This window comes from Mauremys mutica, chromosome 1, assembly GCF_020497125.1.
Source record: "Mauremys mutica isolate MM-2020 ecotype Southern chromosome 1, ASM2049712v1, whole genome shotgun sequence".
NCBI classification, from domain to species: domain Eukaryota; kingdom Metazoa; phylum Chordata; order Testudines; family Geoemydidae; genus Mauremys; species Mauremys mutica.
The window spans coordinates 115160492-115177784 of NC_059072.1; the positions used below are offsets into that span (position 1 = coordinate 115160492).

Below are 17293 nucleotides of genomic sequence, written 5' to 3' on the forward strand. Positions count from 1 at the left end.
TGCTATGTTAAAGTTACACGCTAAAAATCGCAAAGGGTAAAATTTCCAAAAGCACCTAACAGCTTGTTTCTATAAACACTTAGGGCACTGCAGGCTGGTGTGGGGTAGATTTACACCTCATCTTGTTGCGAACCAAGTGTCAGTGTGGACCTTAGCAGCTGCATGCTAGAAGTTCCCTAGAGCGCTTTGATCTACCCCACGTTGAAATGGGAGTAGGTTAAAGGACACTGGGGAATTTTAGTGGGGAGCAACAGGGTCCACATGGATGCTTAGTGCATGGCAGGCTAGTGTGTGGTAGATTACACCCCAACTTGTTGTGAACTCAGTGTTTTTATAGACAGGCCCTTAGGCCCAGGTATTTAAAGCTATTTCGGCATTGCTATGCTCAGTGTCACAATGCCTAACTGGTTTAGGAGCCTAAATTTCATTTTCAAAAGGTATTGTCACTAAGGAGTCTAAATCCCATTGACTGTCAATAGAATTTAGACTCCTAAATGCCTAAATCCCTTTTGGAAATTAGATTTAGGCTCCTAAATCAGTTAAGCATTGTGGTTCTTACTGTTGCAATGCCTAAATAGCTTTAAAAACCTGGGTCTTCATTATTTAGGCTCTTAGGCTCCTAAGTTATTTTTGAAAATGTGATTTAAGTTCTTAAATCACTTAAAATTTTTACCCCCAAAAAGTCAGGAAATACAAAACTTAAGGCTTCAACAGGTCATGTTCTATGTTCCATATGCTTGTCTCTCAGTGAAAAGTTTACAACACCCACAGCAATATTAAGCCACACAAAAAACAGAAATGTGGGTCTAGAAAATATGGGAGTTAAGGCTGAATTTTACAACCCCCTTCATGCCAACTGTCTGAGAAGAAGCCTCTGCCCCAACCAACACCTTGCTAAGGCCAGTCAGGGAGATACACAATGATATCAGAAAGAGTGTGGGATTCGCTAGGCTACGTTAAATGATTTAGCTGTGTCAGTACTGACCAGCCTCAGAAATTTTCAAATTTTTATCTTTTCCTTTTTAATTCTCCCCTGCCTCAATCCAAGCAGAGGCACTAGTCCTCAGTGCGAGTTATGTCCACGACAAGCTTCAAGTTAAATAAGCCATTCTTGCTGTAGTTTTACCTTTTTTAAAAGTGTCGTTAGAGAGCAGGTGTGTACTTTTCCCCCATAAATGGAAACTAGCCAAAGAGATTTTGCTCACAATTTATTATTTTTTCATCACTTTGAGGCATAGAGCAAGCCTGGGGAAATTTCAGTCCGGCCAGCGAATGTTTCAGAAAATGAGCAAGTATAAATAGGGAAAGTATTTTGCAATCATAACTACCATGGGCATAGCTAGTGCCCAGTATAATACTTCCTGCTGTCCTGCTGTAAAGTGCTTTGGGATACTGTATATATGTAAAAGCTGCTATAAAACAGGCTGTATTTTATCACTGCCATCAAGAATGCTACATCTTGAGACTGATATTAAAAAAAACATAAAACATATATTCAATAAATGATTCCCACATTGTTCCAAGCTTTTCCCTCTGCTGTTCTTCATTGTGGCCTCTCGCTTTTGAGTCTGCCATGCTCTTTAAAGGCCAGTGTCATGGATTAAAAAAGTTCTAGGCCATGCCCATCTGCTTCCTTATGGCTACTTCAGAGAAACCAGGAATGTTTCCACAGCTCATTTCCATAATACATTTTATATAAATTCCCACTACGGAGGAGCACAGTGGGAGGCAACAGAAGATATTTTAAATTTGTATGAGGTCAAGTTAATTTTTCTTTGAAAATGGGAAAATTAAGTCTAGGAGAGGTGTCTACCATGGTACCAAAGGGAATGGTGTAGGGTCCCATCCTATTTAACATTCTTGATCCAGAAGGAGTGAGTAGCATCATTAATAAAATTCACAGATGACACCAAGGAAGCAGATTGCAGCTAGCCTACCATAAGGACCCATTCCAGCACAGCATTAAGCACAAGCCAAAGTGGAGAAGGTTGTTCCCCTTACATCCTTGCTTAGGAGCCAACCAGAATCCTATTGCTTATAATTCCTGAGTGCAAGGACTAGGGAAGTCTAGTGTCACTGCTAGATTCCTCCCAAATTGGCACTGGGGTAAGGAGAGGGTATTGGTCTATAGGGATGCAAATGCTGCTCTCTCTAAAGATTTTCACAGTTTCTATACTGGAATGCACAGTCAGAACACCTCAGGTACTCAGCTGATATGGTGCACTTTCTCATCCAGTAGCTACTAAAGTTAGACACTTTTAAATCAGCAATTCTGGATAACTTGCATCTAAGAATTTTAAAAGAACTGGTTGAGGCACTCACTTAGACCATTAATGTTGATTTTTCGTAAGTTTTGGAACATTGGGGAAGTTCCAGAGGACTGGAAGAAAGCTAATGTTGTGCCAATATTTAAAAATGGTAAATGGGATGACCCAGTTAATTATATGACTGTCAATCTGACTTTGATCCCAGGAAAGATAATGGAGCAGCTGATACAGGACTTGCTCCATAAAGAATTAAAGGAGAGTAATATAAATAATGCCAATCAATATGGGTTTATGGAAAATAGATCTTGTCAAACTAACTTGATATCTTTTTTTTAATAAGATTGCATGTTTGGTCGATAAAGGTAACAGTGTTGATGTAATACATTTAGACTTCTGTAAGGCATTTGATTTGGTACTGCCTGAAACTTTGATTTAAAAAGCTAGACATAAAATATACATGGCACAGTTTAAATGGGTTAAAAGCTGGCTAACAGGTCTAAAAATGTAATGTAAATGGGGAATCATCATCGAGTGGATGTGTTTCTAATGGGGTCCACAGGGTTTGTTTTTTGGCTATTTAACATTTGTATCATTGGCCCAGAAGAAAACATAAAATCATCGTTAATAAAGTTTGCAGATGACACCCTAATTGAGGGAGTGGTAAATAATGAAGAGGACAAGTCACTGATTCAGAGTGATGTGGAGAGCTTGATAAGCTGGGTGCAAGCAAACACTGTGTTTTATTATAGCTATATATAAATGTATACATGTAGGAACAAAGAATGTAGGCCATACTTATATGATGAGGGACTCTATCCTGGGAAGCAGTAACTCTGAAATAGATTTGGAGAGGGGTGTATAATCAGCTGACCATGAACTCCAGTGTGATACTGTAGCCAAAAAGGGCTAATGCAATCCTTGGATGCATAAACAGGGGAATCTTGAATAGGAATGGAGAGGTTATTTTACCTCTATTTGGCACTGATGCAACTGCTGCTAGAATACTGTGTCTAGTTCTGGCATCCACCATTTAAGAAAGAGGTTGACAAATTGGAGAGGGTTCACAGAAGATTTAAGGATTAGAAAACCTGCCTTACAGTGATAGACTCAAGGTTATGGGATGACCAGTTACAGTCGATAAGTACCTACATGGAGAACAAATATTTAATAATGGGATCTTCAGCAGGCATTTTGCCACCCCAAGCACAGCAGGTAGGCTGCCTTCGGCGGCTTGCTTGCGGGAGGTCCCCAGTCCCGTGAATTCGGCAACTGGCAGAGCGCCCCCCGCGGCTTGCTGCCCCAAGCACGTGCTTGGCGTGCTGGTGCCTGGAGCCACCCCTGATCTTCAGTTTAGCAGAGAAAGATAGAGCATGATCCAATGGCTCGAAGTTGAACCTAGATAAATTCAGACTGGAAATAAGGAGTAAAGTTGTAGCAATGAGACTAATTAACTATTGGAACAATTTACCAAGGGTCATAGTGGATTCTCCATCACTGACAATTTTTAAACCAAGTAGGATGATGTTCTAAAAGAGCTGATCTAGGAATTATTTTGGGGAAGTCCATTGGTCCGTGTTATGCAGGAGATCAGATGAGATGATCACAATGGTCCCTTCTGGCCTTGGAATCTATGAAAATGTTCACAAAAGACAGACTTTGGAATGATCGGTGGTGAAATGCAATGAACGTATTGATCTTTTAGGCACCATGACTGCACTTGAATTGATCGTGAGTTTCAGTTAACCAGGGTATGGCTGAACTGGGTTTTTTGGTATCATACTCTATAAAGCAACATAATTTAATATGACTTTATGTACAGCACCTTGATGGGAGGGTGAATGTGCGCACTCATTATTCTGACAGAAGGCAATAGTGTTTGTGGCTTGTTTAGTAAGAGCAGCAGGGCAAGGTTCCTGGATACTTCTCTTAGCTGTGCCACTGACTTGCTGTGTGGCTTTTGACAAATTGCATAGCCTCTCTCTCTCTCTCTGCTTCAGTTCCTCACTAGTAAAATCCTCCACCTCAAAGAAGTGTGGTCAAGTTTTAATGAATTAATGTTTGTAAAGTTGTTTAAGTTCCATGTTTGAAAAGTGCATAGAAATGTAAAGTATTTATCCAAAGGCTGTATTTTGGGCAAGAATCTACCAATGTAATATTTAAAAAAACATGGAGTGATATTTTGCTTGTAAATAATACAAACTCCGTTGTCTGTAGCATTTCTCTACCTTCACTGTATTATTTGACTGTGATAAGAAAAAAAATCATGTTCATGGAGGATGTGAAGGACAGGAGACGCTGGTAAAGAATCTTGAGTCTTACCCCTATGTGTTTAGGTTGAATTTAGCAGCCTTAGATCAATTTAACCCTGCACCCATCCACATAATGAAGCCATTTTTGTTGACTTAACGGGCTCTTAAAATTGATTTCTGTACTCCTCCCTGACGAGGGGATTAGCGCTTAAATCAACCTTTCTGGGATGAATTTGGGGTAGTGTGGACGCAATTCAACGGTATTAGCCTCCGGGAGCTATCCCAGAGTGCTCCATTGTAACCGCTCTGGACAGCACTCTCAACTCAGATGCACTGGCCAGGTAGACAGGAAAAGCCCCGCAAACTTTTGAATTTCATTTTCTGTTTGGCCAGCATAGTGAGCTGATCCGCACAGGTAACCATGCAGAGCTTATCAGCACAGGTGACCATGGAGTCCCAGAATTGCAAAAGAGCTCCAGCATGGACCGAACGGGAGGTACTGCATCTGATCGCTGTATGGAGAGACGAATCCGTCCTATCTGAACTCTGTTCCAAAAGACGAAATGCCGGAATATTTGAAAAAATCTCCAAGGGCATGAAGGACAGAGGTTATAACAGGGACCTGCAGCAGTGCCGCATGAAGCCTACCAAAGAACCAGAGAGGCAAATGGCCGCTCCAGGTCAGAGCCCCAGACATGCCGCTTCTATGATGAGCTGCATGCCATTCTAGGGGATGCCCCTGCAACTACCCCACCCCTGTGCTTCCCTCCTCCCCCACCCCTCCTGGGCTACCTTCACAGTTATCCCCCCATTTGTGTGATGAATTAATAAAGAATGCATGAGTTTGAAGCAACAATGACTTTATTACCTCTGCAAGCAGAGATCGAGGGGAGGGCGGTTGGCATACAGGGAAGTAGAGTGAACCAAGGGGGCTGGTTTTCATCAAGAAGAAACAAACAGAACTTTCACACTGTAGCCTGGCCAGTCATGAAACTGGTTTTCAAAGCTTCTCTGATGCACAGCATGCCCTGCAGTGCTCTTCTAACCACCCTGGTGTCTGGCTGCGCGTAATCAGTGGCCAGGTGATTTGCCTCAACCTCCCACCCCGCCATAAACATCTCCCCCTTACTCTCACAGATATTGTGGAGCACACAGCATGCAGTAATAATAATGGGAATATTGGTTTCGCTGAGGTCTAACCGAGTCAGTAAACTGCGCCAGCGAGCTTTTAAACATCCAAAGGCACATTCTACCACCATTATGCACTTGCTCAGCCTATAGTTGAACTGCTCCTTACTACTGTCCAAGCTTCATGAGCCATGGGAGCAAGGGGTAGGCTGGGGTAGATGCGACTGCGTGGTGCTGCTGACTGGGAAAGCAACCTGAGGGAAAAGCCTCCAGCTGGCATGATATTCCAGGCAGGACTGAATCTCCATTAGATGAAACTTAAAGAAGAGAATGACCTGGAGTCATTCCCATTTTTGTCCAGATGCCCCCGATCGACTTCACCGAGGCCAGCCAGGAGCATCCATGTCTGCCCAGGCGTCCCCGACCAACCTAACCGAGGTCGGCCAGGAGCACCCATGGGACAACAATGATGGCTAGCAGTCATATTGTACCATCTGCCGTCGGCAAGGCAAGGCAAGGCAAGAGAATGCTGCTGTGTAGCACTGCAGTACCGCGTCTGCCAGCAGCACCGAGGAGACATACGGTGACAGTGAGCTGAGCGGGCTCCATGCTTGCCATGGTATGTCGTCTGCATGTCTAACCCAGGAAAAAAGGCAAGAAACGATTTTTTGCCATTGCTTTCATGGAGGGAGGGAGGATGGGAGGGACGGGGGCCTGACGACATGTACCCAGAACCATCCACGACAATGTTTTTGCCCCATCAGGCACTGGGAGCTCATCCCAGAATTCCAATGGGTGGCAGAGACTGCAGGAACTGTGGGATAGCTACCACAGTGCAACGCTCTGAAAGTCGACGCTAGCCTCGGTACTGTGGATGCACACCTCTGACTTAATGTGCTTAGTGGGGATACACACAATTGATTGTATCCAATCAATTTCTAAAAAATTGACTTCTATTAAATCGACCTAATTTAACAGTGTAGACATACCCTTACATTTTAATTATGTTACCATTTAAGGTTTCTTGATACAACAGACTACTAGAATTAGTGATACTATTGTTTGAGATTATTAGCTCTCTGATATCAGTTTACGTATAATATATAGATTACTTTGGAAATTTTAGTGTATGTCTATTCTTAGACTGTAGTGCTTCAGTGTACACACTACCTATGCTGACGGGAGGGGTTCTCCTATCAGCATAGGTAATCCACCACCCTGAGAGATGGTAGCTAGGTCAGCAGAAGAATCAGTCTGTCGACCTAACACTATCTAATCTGGAGGTTAGGTCGGTAATCTTTGTGTCCCCAGGGCATGGATTTTTCACATATAGATGTTCTGGACCAAAATATATCCTGTAAATATGCAGCCCAAAATTGCATTGGCCTTTGTTATTCTGTCACATTGCAAACTCATTTGTTGCCACTATCACAGCAGGTCTTGTTTGACACTGCAATATCCCTAATTTCTCCCTCCTAGGGTTGTCAACCCTCCAGGATTGTCCTGGAGTCCCCAGGAATTAAAGATTAATCTTTAATTAAATATTATGCCATCTGATGAAACCTCCAGGAATCCATCCAACCAAAATTGGCAACCCTATGCCCTCCCTTTTTGTTTTGGATTCCCCTCCATCCCCTGGGATGCACTTTCCCTGGGTGAATCTCATTTTATTTTCTCATACTACTAATCTTCTTGTATGTTGTTTTTCTTTCATTACTAATATTTGCAGCTCCCATCAATTTAGGCCTTTATCACAACTGTCAGGTCACAGCATACTCTGAGGAAGAGTCATAGATTTCAGACTGTGATCCCTCCTTATCAACACTTGTGAACAGAAACTCACACAAATAATCCTTGTAAAGCCAATGAGCAAAATCCTGGCAAAACTCAAATTGACTTGAAATGGAGTTTCACTCACTGAGGCTACCCATGTGAATAACTGCTCACCAATATCACTGAGAGGTCATAATATGGTCTTTGGGGTGAAATAGATCCCTATTACAGAGGGCCAACACAAGGCCTGTGCGCACCTGCAGGGCTTGCATGGGACACGGGGCTTCGGCATACGTGTGACTAATTCTGCTCCTGAGAAGATATTGTCTGGCAGGCATGATGTGCTTGTCCTTCTGCTGTCATGGCAACAGGCAGTGGCAGTGCTGCCCCAAAGGGTCATCCTGCAGCTGTGCCCTTGTGAACACTTCTGCCTGCCTGTTGTAAGCCACAGTGCTATACCTATGCTAGGCCAGCGAGGTGGCAAACAAATGCTCATGCTACCATTGCCTAGCAACCAGAAAGCATCAGATTTAGTGGTACTTAGGACTTGGGCTGGTCCTCTCCACAGAGGTGAATTTCACCCTGTTATGTTTGGTTTGATGGATATTTTTAAATCTGTAAATAGAGCAAAAATAAAATGGAGAGCAAATATTTCCAGTTCTACATCAACACCCACCACAGAGGAGTGTTGTTGATAATTAATGTTTGTGAAGCACTTTTAGACTGCTAGTTAAAATGTGTCCTAGATGTGCCAAGTGTCTTTAGACTTTTTTAAACCGTAACACATTTTCTTGTTTAGTGAAAATTGTGAGCTTGTTATAGATACAGATGTATGTTAAAAGCCTCCTGGTGCTCAAACCTCCCCTTCCCACCAGCTTGTATCCTAACTAGAAAAAATCTAGTTGAAACACCCAATTCAGACACCCCAAACTTGGAAAAACTGTGGATCTGGATCTAGCTCTTGAAGTTTGCAACTTTGGTCTCTCTCTCTTTTTCTATGCACCTTCTGTATCCTCGGTGTGCATATATAGCACAATGTTTTGATTTGTTATAAACAGAGATTGATATGCCTCATATACCCAGGCAGGTAAGGAATTAGTAGAGCCCTGCAAATGTGCCGATATCCACAGATATCCGCAGACCATGTTTGAGGATCTGATGTGGATACAAATTTTGTATCTGCATAGGGTTTTAGCAATTAGCTTCAATGGCTTGGTACCTTTTTTTTTTTTTTAAAGGTAGCAAACACCTACCAAGAAAATGATAGAGGAATGTGCTTAACTAAGCAATAATGAACAAGATGTAAGGCAGCCAAGAGTTGGCTGATAGTTAATACTTTCTGGGTAATGAGCTCTGCTGATACTGTCATTCCTAGTAAGTTGAGAATGGAAAATTAAAATATTAAGTGTGATACAGTTGTACAGGGTCATAGTTCAAGGCAGCTACATGTCTATTCCTCCTCTATGGTCCAGCAAGGGCACCCACTAGGCTTCTGGCTCCCAGCTGCCTCCACTCTTAGATGGAGACACATGTCTCTCTCCCTCTTGACTGGGATATTTCAAGGCTGACAGCTCCTTGCCTACAATAAGAATTCCTCAGTGAAGTCCAGTTTCCTAAGCAGGCCTGCATTACTTTTCTCCTAGAGACAGTGCACAGTGTAATTGCAAAAGCTGTTACCACACAGCTCTTTCTAAGCAAGCACATTTATTCTTAAGGTAAAAGCCTTAAAGAGAAAATATATTAAAAACAATAAAAGAACCTACACGCATGCTAATAAGCTTACCAGAAATCAACCCCTCACTTTAAGGGTTCACTCTGGCTGGTGACCATCCTTCAAATCCCACCCAGGGGTTATCCCATGATTACGAGTTCATAACTCCTTTTCTCAGAACAATAACACAGATTGAGCTAAATCCATCCAACCCTTCCCAGGAAAGATTACACCCACCTCCCCTTGCACAGAATGTCCTGTCAATTTGTCGGTTCAGAAAAAAGGTCACGAGTAAATTTTAACTCAGGCTATTTAACTAAACGTCCTTTCTTTGTTTGTGCCTGGAAACTCCAGTATGAACCAGTGTATGTGAGCCTCTCTCCAGATGGTGGTAGCAGCTCTCTGGAGGTGTTACAACCTGAATGAATTTGCCAAACCACTCCCAACTGTTCTTAGTGGGTTGTGGTCCCCCTCCCTTATGAAATTACACACAATCCCTGGCCCACAATGATACATATACTTAATTCAATAAGGGTTAGCTTAATTCAATATGGTTTGTCCAGGAAATTGCCCAAGCTGTCACACAGGGCACATGTATAGAAATAATACCCTGTGTAGCAACCCTAGTGCTGCAAGACCCTCACTTTAAATGGGAGTTCCATGCACCAACGGTCCTCAGCAAAGCCATGCTACTCATTCATGCTCCCTCTTCATGTGTGTGGCAGCTGAACATTATAACTTGGGTCCTGGAGACATAATAATACGCTGCACACAGAGGTAACATGCGACAGAGTCCTGTGGCACCTTATAGACTAACAGACGTATTGGAGCATAAGCTTTTGTGGGTGAATACCCACTTCGTCAGACGCAGTGTCTTGCATCTGACGAAGTGGGTATTCACCCATGAAAGTTTATGTTACAATATGTCTGTTAGTCTGTAAGGTGCCACAGGACTCTTTGTCGCTTTTTACAGATCCAGACTAACACGGCTACCCCTCTGATACTTGAGAGGTAACATGAAGTCTCTAGTTTTTGTCTTGAAGCTTAAAGTGGTACTGAATCCCATAAATTCCTTTTAATCTAAAATGTATTATCCCTTTCAGGAATTACAGGAGGACAAGGAATTTTATGTTGTTTTATTCACTCTAAATAGAACCCTAGTGAATTTCCTGTGCCTTGGAAGTTTTGATGTAAGTCCTGGTAGAAATGGGAATTGCCAAGGGAAAACCAGCTTCTAGCATGGGAGAATTAATGGATCCCATTGGATCTGATATAGAAAATTAGCTGTAAACATTACTTTTTTTTGTCGCTTGCAGCCTCAATGTTTCTGGCAAAATCTCTTGTTGCTTAGTAGCCGTGTGGTATGCATCTGTTTTAGTTCTATATTTGAAAAGTCACTTGACAAACATGCTTATTCTCAATGTAGGGTAAATATGTCACACTGACACAGTTTATGTTGCTTTAAACAAAGAAACAGATTGATATGATTCTTCAGAAGAACAGAACAAAACCAAACAAAACAAACCTCTCTCCGTAAAAAGCCATAGTAAACCCAGCTATGTAGTATCTAAAGAGATGCCTATATGCTATAAGCCACCAAAGGAAGACCATTATGATAAGGATAGATATAGTATTCTCTTTAGAGAATGCATGTGTGTGCTCATTTCCTCAATCTAACTGCTTCCACCAGAGGCTCCTAGCATTGATTAATGTCCAATTGATGACATTTGTTAATTTTTGCATTTGTAATCTCTTCCATCTGAACATCTCAAAGTGCTTAGCTTCACAACAGCTGTATTGGATAGTTATCTCCAAAATTAGATGAATATGTAGAATTTAATCAATCAAAGGAGTAGCAGCCCTGGATGCTGAGTACCTTTTGTGGAAGGAAGGAGACATCAAAGGATCATGGGAAAGCAGGTGATCTTGTGGCCACTTACTTCCTGTGTAACCCAATACAAGTCACTTAGTTGTACAGGTCTGAAGATAGATTCTACTTTTGTGGGTGCCCAGCTTCAGACATCTAGGACCTGATTTTCACTGGTGCTGCGCATTCAACGATGTAATTACTTAGCACTTCTTAAAAATCAGGTCCCAGGGGTAATTTAGGGTACTTTGCTATTTGGGGGCCAATCTGAGACACTTTGGGCCCTATTCTGAGAAGTGCCAAACACCAGCACAGCTGAGATTGAAGTCAATGGGAGCTGTAGGTGCTCAAGAGCTATAATAAGGACCTGGGTGTTTCAAGGTGGTCACCCAAAGGTAGAGGCCCCCAAAATGAGAGGCCCCCTTTTAAAACTGGGGGCTAAGGACTGAATGTTCAAAAGGATTTAGGTGGTGTGACACTCAGTGAGTTAGGCACCTTGAAATGTGATCCACAAAAGCCAGCAGGGAGCGAGGTGGGGAGCGGCCTACTGCTAGCCAATGGGAGATGCTGACCAGAGCTGGTGTATGCCAAGCTCTGCCCCTCTCTCTCCAGAGATAAGCACCCAATTCCAGGCTGCAGGGAGGTGTCTATTTCTGCTTGCAATTCTCAGCCACGGAGTTAGGGTGCCTCTGCCATTTTAGCAAGAAGCCAGAGGGCGGAGTGGTTGTTTGGGACACAGAGAGAGAGAGAGCGCACGCAAGCATGAGAACGACTCCGTTGCCCGGTGGTTAGAGCACTCACCCAGGATGTGGGAAACCCCTCTGCTCCAGTGACTTTTGTTATTTATCCACAGTGCAACAGGAGAGATGAAGGGATCTCCACATCAGAATATCCCATAGGCCAAGGGTTAGGGCACTTGAGAAGTGGCAGATCCCTGTTCAAATCTCTTCTCCCTCTTAGGCAGGGGGACTGGAACTGGGGGGTCTCACACTTCCCAGGTGAGTACACTCACCACTGGGCAAGAAGTGATGAGGGAGGTCTTCCTCTCCCTCCCCTGCCCCCAACTGGTTTGTGTAAGATTGCCTATGAGGGCCTGATCCAGTGGGCAGCCTCTGCTCATACCTATCGGATAGAGTCCTTCAAGCTGAACATCTGTCTTCTCCTGGTGTGTAAATCGCTGAGGGGCTTAGGTGGGAGATGAGTGCGCCCTCAGAGGCAGAAATGTAGACTTACTGCCAAAATGTAGGCATTGAGTGAGTTTAGGTACCTCCAGCGTTTCAGCAGGCGTTCTGTGCATTGCAGTGGTCCCAAGTGATTTGCACCATCTTACACAGGAAATGACTGTCCACAGGATTATTCCTCCCTTACCCCTTTGAGCACTCTTCCCTAGCCCTTCTACCTTCCACAAACAGTGGGCGGTTACTCCCAAGCAGAAAACTAACATCTTTATTTCCATGGGTCAAATTCTAGCCCCACAGAAATCAATGGCAAAACTCCCATTAACTTCAATAGGGGTAGGTTTTAACCCCACCTACAGCCTTTGTTTGAATGTATTTGTATCTGTTGATTGTGCCACATCAGTTGGCTGTTCATTCAAGCTAGGGATTTACCTCAGAGAAGCTTTAACATCATATTTAAGGGATAAATGAGGTTTTGGAATTTTTACACCGTGCCTTTCCATTGCTTCTACAAAGCCAACACCTGCAGCATTCCGTAAGTATTTAGAATAAAATGTAACCTACCTAGAGTGGGGTCATACTCCCAGATGAACCGTTTGGTCAGGAAGCGCACGACGAGAGCTGGGGGGACAAAAATATCTCACATGAAATTTTAAAACCTCTGACTCATTCACTTCAGAGGGGAGGGTCTTTTGACTGTAGGCTCATATAGAAATGGTGAGCCCTGGGGAGACAGTGCAGAGGTTTCGTAGAATAGACTTGAACCAACACATACAATCCAAACACCTGCAAGCTTTGGCAATGGAAGGCTTAAATCCAAATGCAGATCTGGATCGGAATTGTACAAACAGCACCTCTATCTTTATAACAGGACAAGCCTGAATCTGACTTTTCCCTAAATGTCTTTGTTCAAAATCCAGATCTTGATTTGAATGTTATTTTGAGCCCAGCTCTATGGCAGTTAAGGTGAGCAACACCATAAATTTTAGTGTCAATAGTACATGCTCTTTTGGGGTTTATTTTAAGAGGAATTTACTGATTTTGAAAGATGCCTGATTGACAGCCCTGGAAACTGAATTTCTTGGTTTATTTACAGAACATCTAAAGCAAAGGCAGTGGCAAAGCAAGCTCCCCTCATGCCTATGGGCTCAATCCTTCTGGGACCAGCCATAAGAGCAAGAGCTTATTTTAGTGCCCAGCTTTTTTGCTGAGATTGCCAACAAAAGTACCAATTGACAACAGGACTGAGATTCATAAACTACACATAAGCTACTGAAGAACCATCAGATGGTAACTTTCAATCCCAATCCTGGCTTTAAACATAAGCCTGGCTCTTCCCAGCAAAGAAGGAAAAGAGAAAGATATCAGGCTTGCTCCTCCTTTGCCCTGCTCCTGAGGTAGCCAGTGAAAAGCAGTTGTAAAAAGAACTACCATTCTGATTCAATAGCATTTTAAACTCTTTTTGCACAAATGCAGGAAGATGGTAAATTGGGCACTTTGTTGGCGTTTTATTCTTGGGGGCACTGGGATACTGCTGTGATGGGTGTCAATACTGGAACCTGTGTATCCATAAATAGATCAACAGGCTCTGCATCTCTTTAACCATTCGTTTCCTCCATTTTTAAGCTACAGTATGTTACAATCCTTGTTCGGTAGTACAGTAAAAATTATGTGCTGGAATTTTGTTTTCAAACTATTTCTTGAGTAATAGCCAATGGAGCTTTTGGTATCTTTATTTCCCTCCCCCATCCCTATTCATGCAGTTGAATATATTTGGGGAGTAAAGTATGTTTAGTTTTCATTTCATAATGGGAAATTATTCATTTTAGATAACCTGTATTATATTAGAAGAAACACAAGTGACAAGGTCACAAGCAATTTATAAAAGACTTGATCCTGTAGGAGTTATCCAGGCAAAACTTGCTTTGGGTGAAATTCACCCCTCTACAGAGGAAAAGTATCAAATCCCTCTCTTGGCTTTAAGTGGTACATACTCTGTGTCCTGGCCATCCGCACAAGGATGAATTTCATCCACTGTACATAGGATTGAATTCTAAATTCCAGCAGCTGATGTACTATTCTTCTGAGTTTGGATGGATGTGGCATGACTAGGAACAAAGCTTCACTTGCACCTCTGTAGGTAATTTCCTTCAGAGTGGTGAATTAGCAGTGAGTAGTTTTAATTGTTTTCTTAATTATCTACTGCCATGGCAGCATAGATGTTTTAGATGGGGAAAATGCTCACTTAAGCGGATGAACTTTGAATACTGTGCTATGTCCCTGGGTATCTTTGGTAATTACCTTTGTACAAATACATTTATCCCGCCGTGTCAATTCTTGAGTTATGTCTCATTGCAGGTTCAGATATTCAGTTAAATGCAGACTACTTGCCTGTATTTATCACTAAGTGAGTAGAATTATTTGTGAGTAGAATTAATCTCTACATATAGGGAAAACATTAGGCCTGTGAACCACCTAAGTCCCACTTAATCCCTCAAAATTCTGCAAAAAATATACAGAATTTAACTGCTTGTGTTTACTCCATCATATAATATTGCAGTGAAAATGCTACTGATAAGGTTGAGATGGCACTCCTTCATTTAAATTTATCTTTCCCAAGTAGCTTAAAAATTCTCAGAAACACACACCAGTGAAGGGCCTGGCTGCTGAATATTGGCAGTGTAGTGACCAGGAGACCCAAGATTTTTAAAAGGGATTAGCTGTTTTGGGTTCCCAACTTGAAATGCCTTAGAGTATTCCAAACACCTACCTTCTGAAAATCAGGCCCCTTTAAGGCATTTCAAGTTCAGTGTCCAGAAAAACCTGAGGCACTCAAAGTAACCAGTCCCTTGCCTTAGGTCTTTTAAATATCATAAAGCAAATCTATAAATCTGATAAATAGTTTGGTTTTTCGCTTGGGGTGTGAGCATTTCTCACCACCATTCTCCTGAAACAATTTACCCTCTTTGTCTTGTCTACTTGCCATCTTGTGTATCCAGCTATAGCATTTCCCAAATACTTGTTTAACAAATTCAATTAATGAAATTGTAATTCTATACATGCATCCTGCAATAAATACATTAGAGCATCAGATGAATCACAGTAAGTTTCAATTTTAGGAGCAAAATCTTAATGCTTATATACTATATGATCATGCCTGATTTTGTCTATTTCTTTTTTTAAAAATCTAAGATGGTTTGAGTCTAGTATAGATGAAATTCAAGCAATCTAACTTGAAACAAAAGAATGGTTTGAATCCATAGTTCTAGAAGTGACAATTCTAGGCCATTCACCAACAACAGACAATTAAAATCCTTTCTCCATAATGAAATACACATTTTGAGAGCGGGGACAGAAACCCTGTTGCTTTAGCTCTGAAAAACACAGGCTTCTTCCATTTGAACTAGAGGAAAAGCTCTGCTGGCTGCTAGCCAAAGCTATAATTTTTATGTTCTTTCTAAGATGCAACCAATCAATATAGGGCAACACATACCCAATTTCTGTTCCTACTCAAAAAGTTCTTGATCGAAAAAATATAGTTAATAACTTTGCTTAATTACAACCTATTTTCTTCAAATATGCCAGACCATGAGTTTTCAAGAACACTTAACTAAACATAAAAGTTTGGAGAGGTAATATTAATAAGACATTCCTCAGGGAGATGACAACATTGCACAAAAGTCAGTTTCAAATTGGGGTAATTTTTGGATAATTTTTTTTAAAGCAGCTGTTAGAATATTTCTGAGAAGTATAAAGAAAATTAAAGACAAAGTTGATTAGAGTGGATATGGCAATTTTCAGGCCAAACTAATTTTCCAGGCCAAAAGTTTTCAGAGTTAAATAGGGTTTTATGATGAAAGCAAGCTGCAAATTTAATTCTAGAAAATGTGGGCACAAGGGCTGAAGTTAAAGTTTAAGGCTCAATCTTAACTTCTCAAAATACCTGATATTTGACTGCTTCATTTCTTAGGCCTGGTTTAAACTTAACAAGTTTTACTAGTATAACTATGTCAGTAAAGGTGTGATTTTTTTACATGCATAATTATGCCAATAAAAGCCCTAATGCAGATGCAGTTACATCAGTATAAGATGTTTTATAATGGTATCACTTATTTCACTTTGCTGAACTAGAATAAACTATACTCATATTATAAGCACTTTTGTACCAGTATAACTGCAGCTGCACCATGGGGTTTTGGCCACTTAATTATGGCATAGTTAAAGAGGAAAAACTCTTAATTGTAGGCAAGACCTTAGCCTTGACTTTGAATTGTTTGGTTTTGGTTTTTTTAGAAAGTTTATATTGGACTGGGTAAATAATAAATGGACAGAGTTTTCCTGACAATCATCCAGAAAGCATCCTAACTACAATCTCTTCTTCGGCAAAAAGCTTTCAAATGGTTTATGTTAACCTTGTAGCCTTCTAAGAGAGTAGACTCTCACTCAGTCATGAATCCAGAACTAATAGTATGTGATCCATCACAACCAATCCAGCCTGAAATTCAATATATAATGTGAAAAGTTGCCATGAAGATTCCACATCTATTCAGAAATTGGTATATATTCCATATGCCAATGAAAGTTTTGCTAATATAGGAAATTTCATGCAACAGGCCAAATAATTTTACCGTAACTCAGTGAACCTTAAAGGGGGCAAATTTCAATACCTCTCTTAATTTCACAAGTAATATTCCAAACAGCTCTATTAAAGACCTTCTCAATAGTTACTCCCTTTTTTTTTTAAATAGAGCACTATACACCTATTCCGTCAAAGAGAAAATCTAGATGCAACCTTAATTATGAGGGCACTAGCACACATGCTGGGCAAGTGGTCCTGGGATGCATAATCATAGACGGCTAGCAGCAGCATTTCATCACTTATTTGTATAGCCTCAGAAGAGGCACAAAGACATGATCTGTGTAATACTGTGCAATGAGAGAAGCGCAGGGTAACAACACTAAGCACTGCTGCCCCGTCTGTTTATTCAGCTGAGAATAGGAGTTCTTGCTGAGGTCACTTATAATTATTGCTGTACATTAAACCTTCGAGAAGAGTTGAAAGCCCAATGTGTGATTTATGTTGAGGTGGAAACTTTTCTTACCTGTCTGACTTTTGCAAT

The 17293-nt window shown here is 41.5% G+C and overlaps 1 protein-coding gene across 2 annotated transcripts in view; it reads right to left on the reverse strand.

Annotated features, from left to right (window-relative positions):
* The window catches only part of RERG (RAS like estrogen regulated growth inhibitor), a 131282-nt gene that overhangs the window by 8883 nt on the left and 105106 nt on the right, over positions 1 to 17293 (reverse strand). For both annotated transcript variants that reach the window (XM_044982620.1, XM_044982628.1), the window contains one exon: positions 12738 to 12794. In XM_044982620.1, the coding sequence (XP_044838555.1) occupies positions 12738 to 12794 (57 nt within the window). The remainder of the gene's footprint in view (positions 1 to 12737; positions 12795 to 17293) is intronic.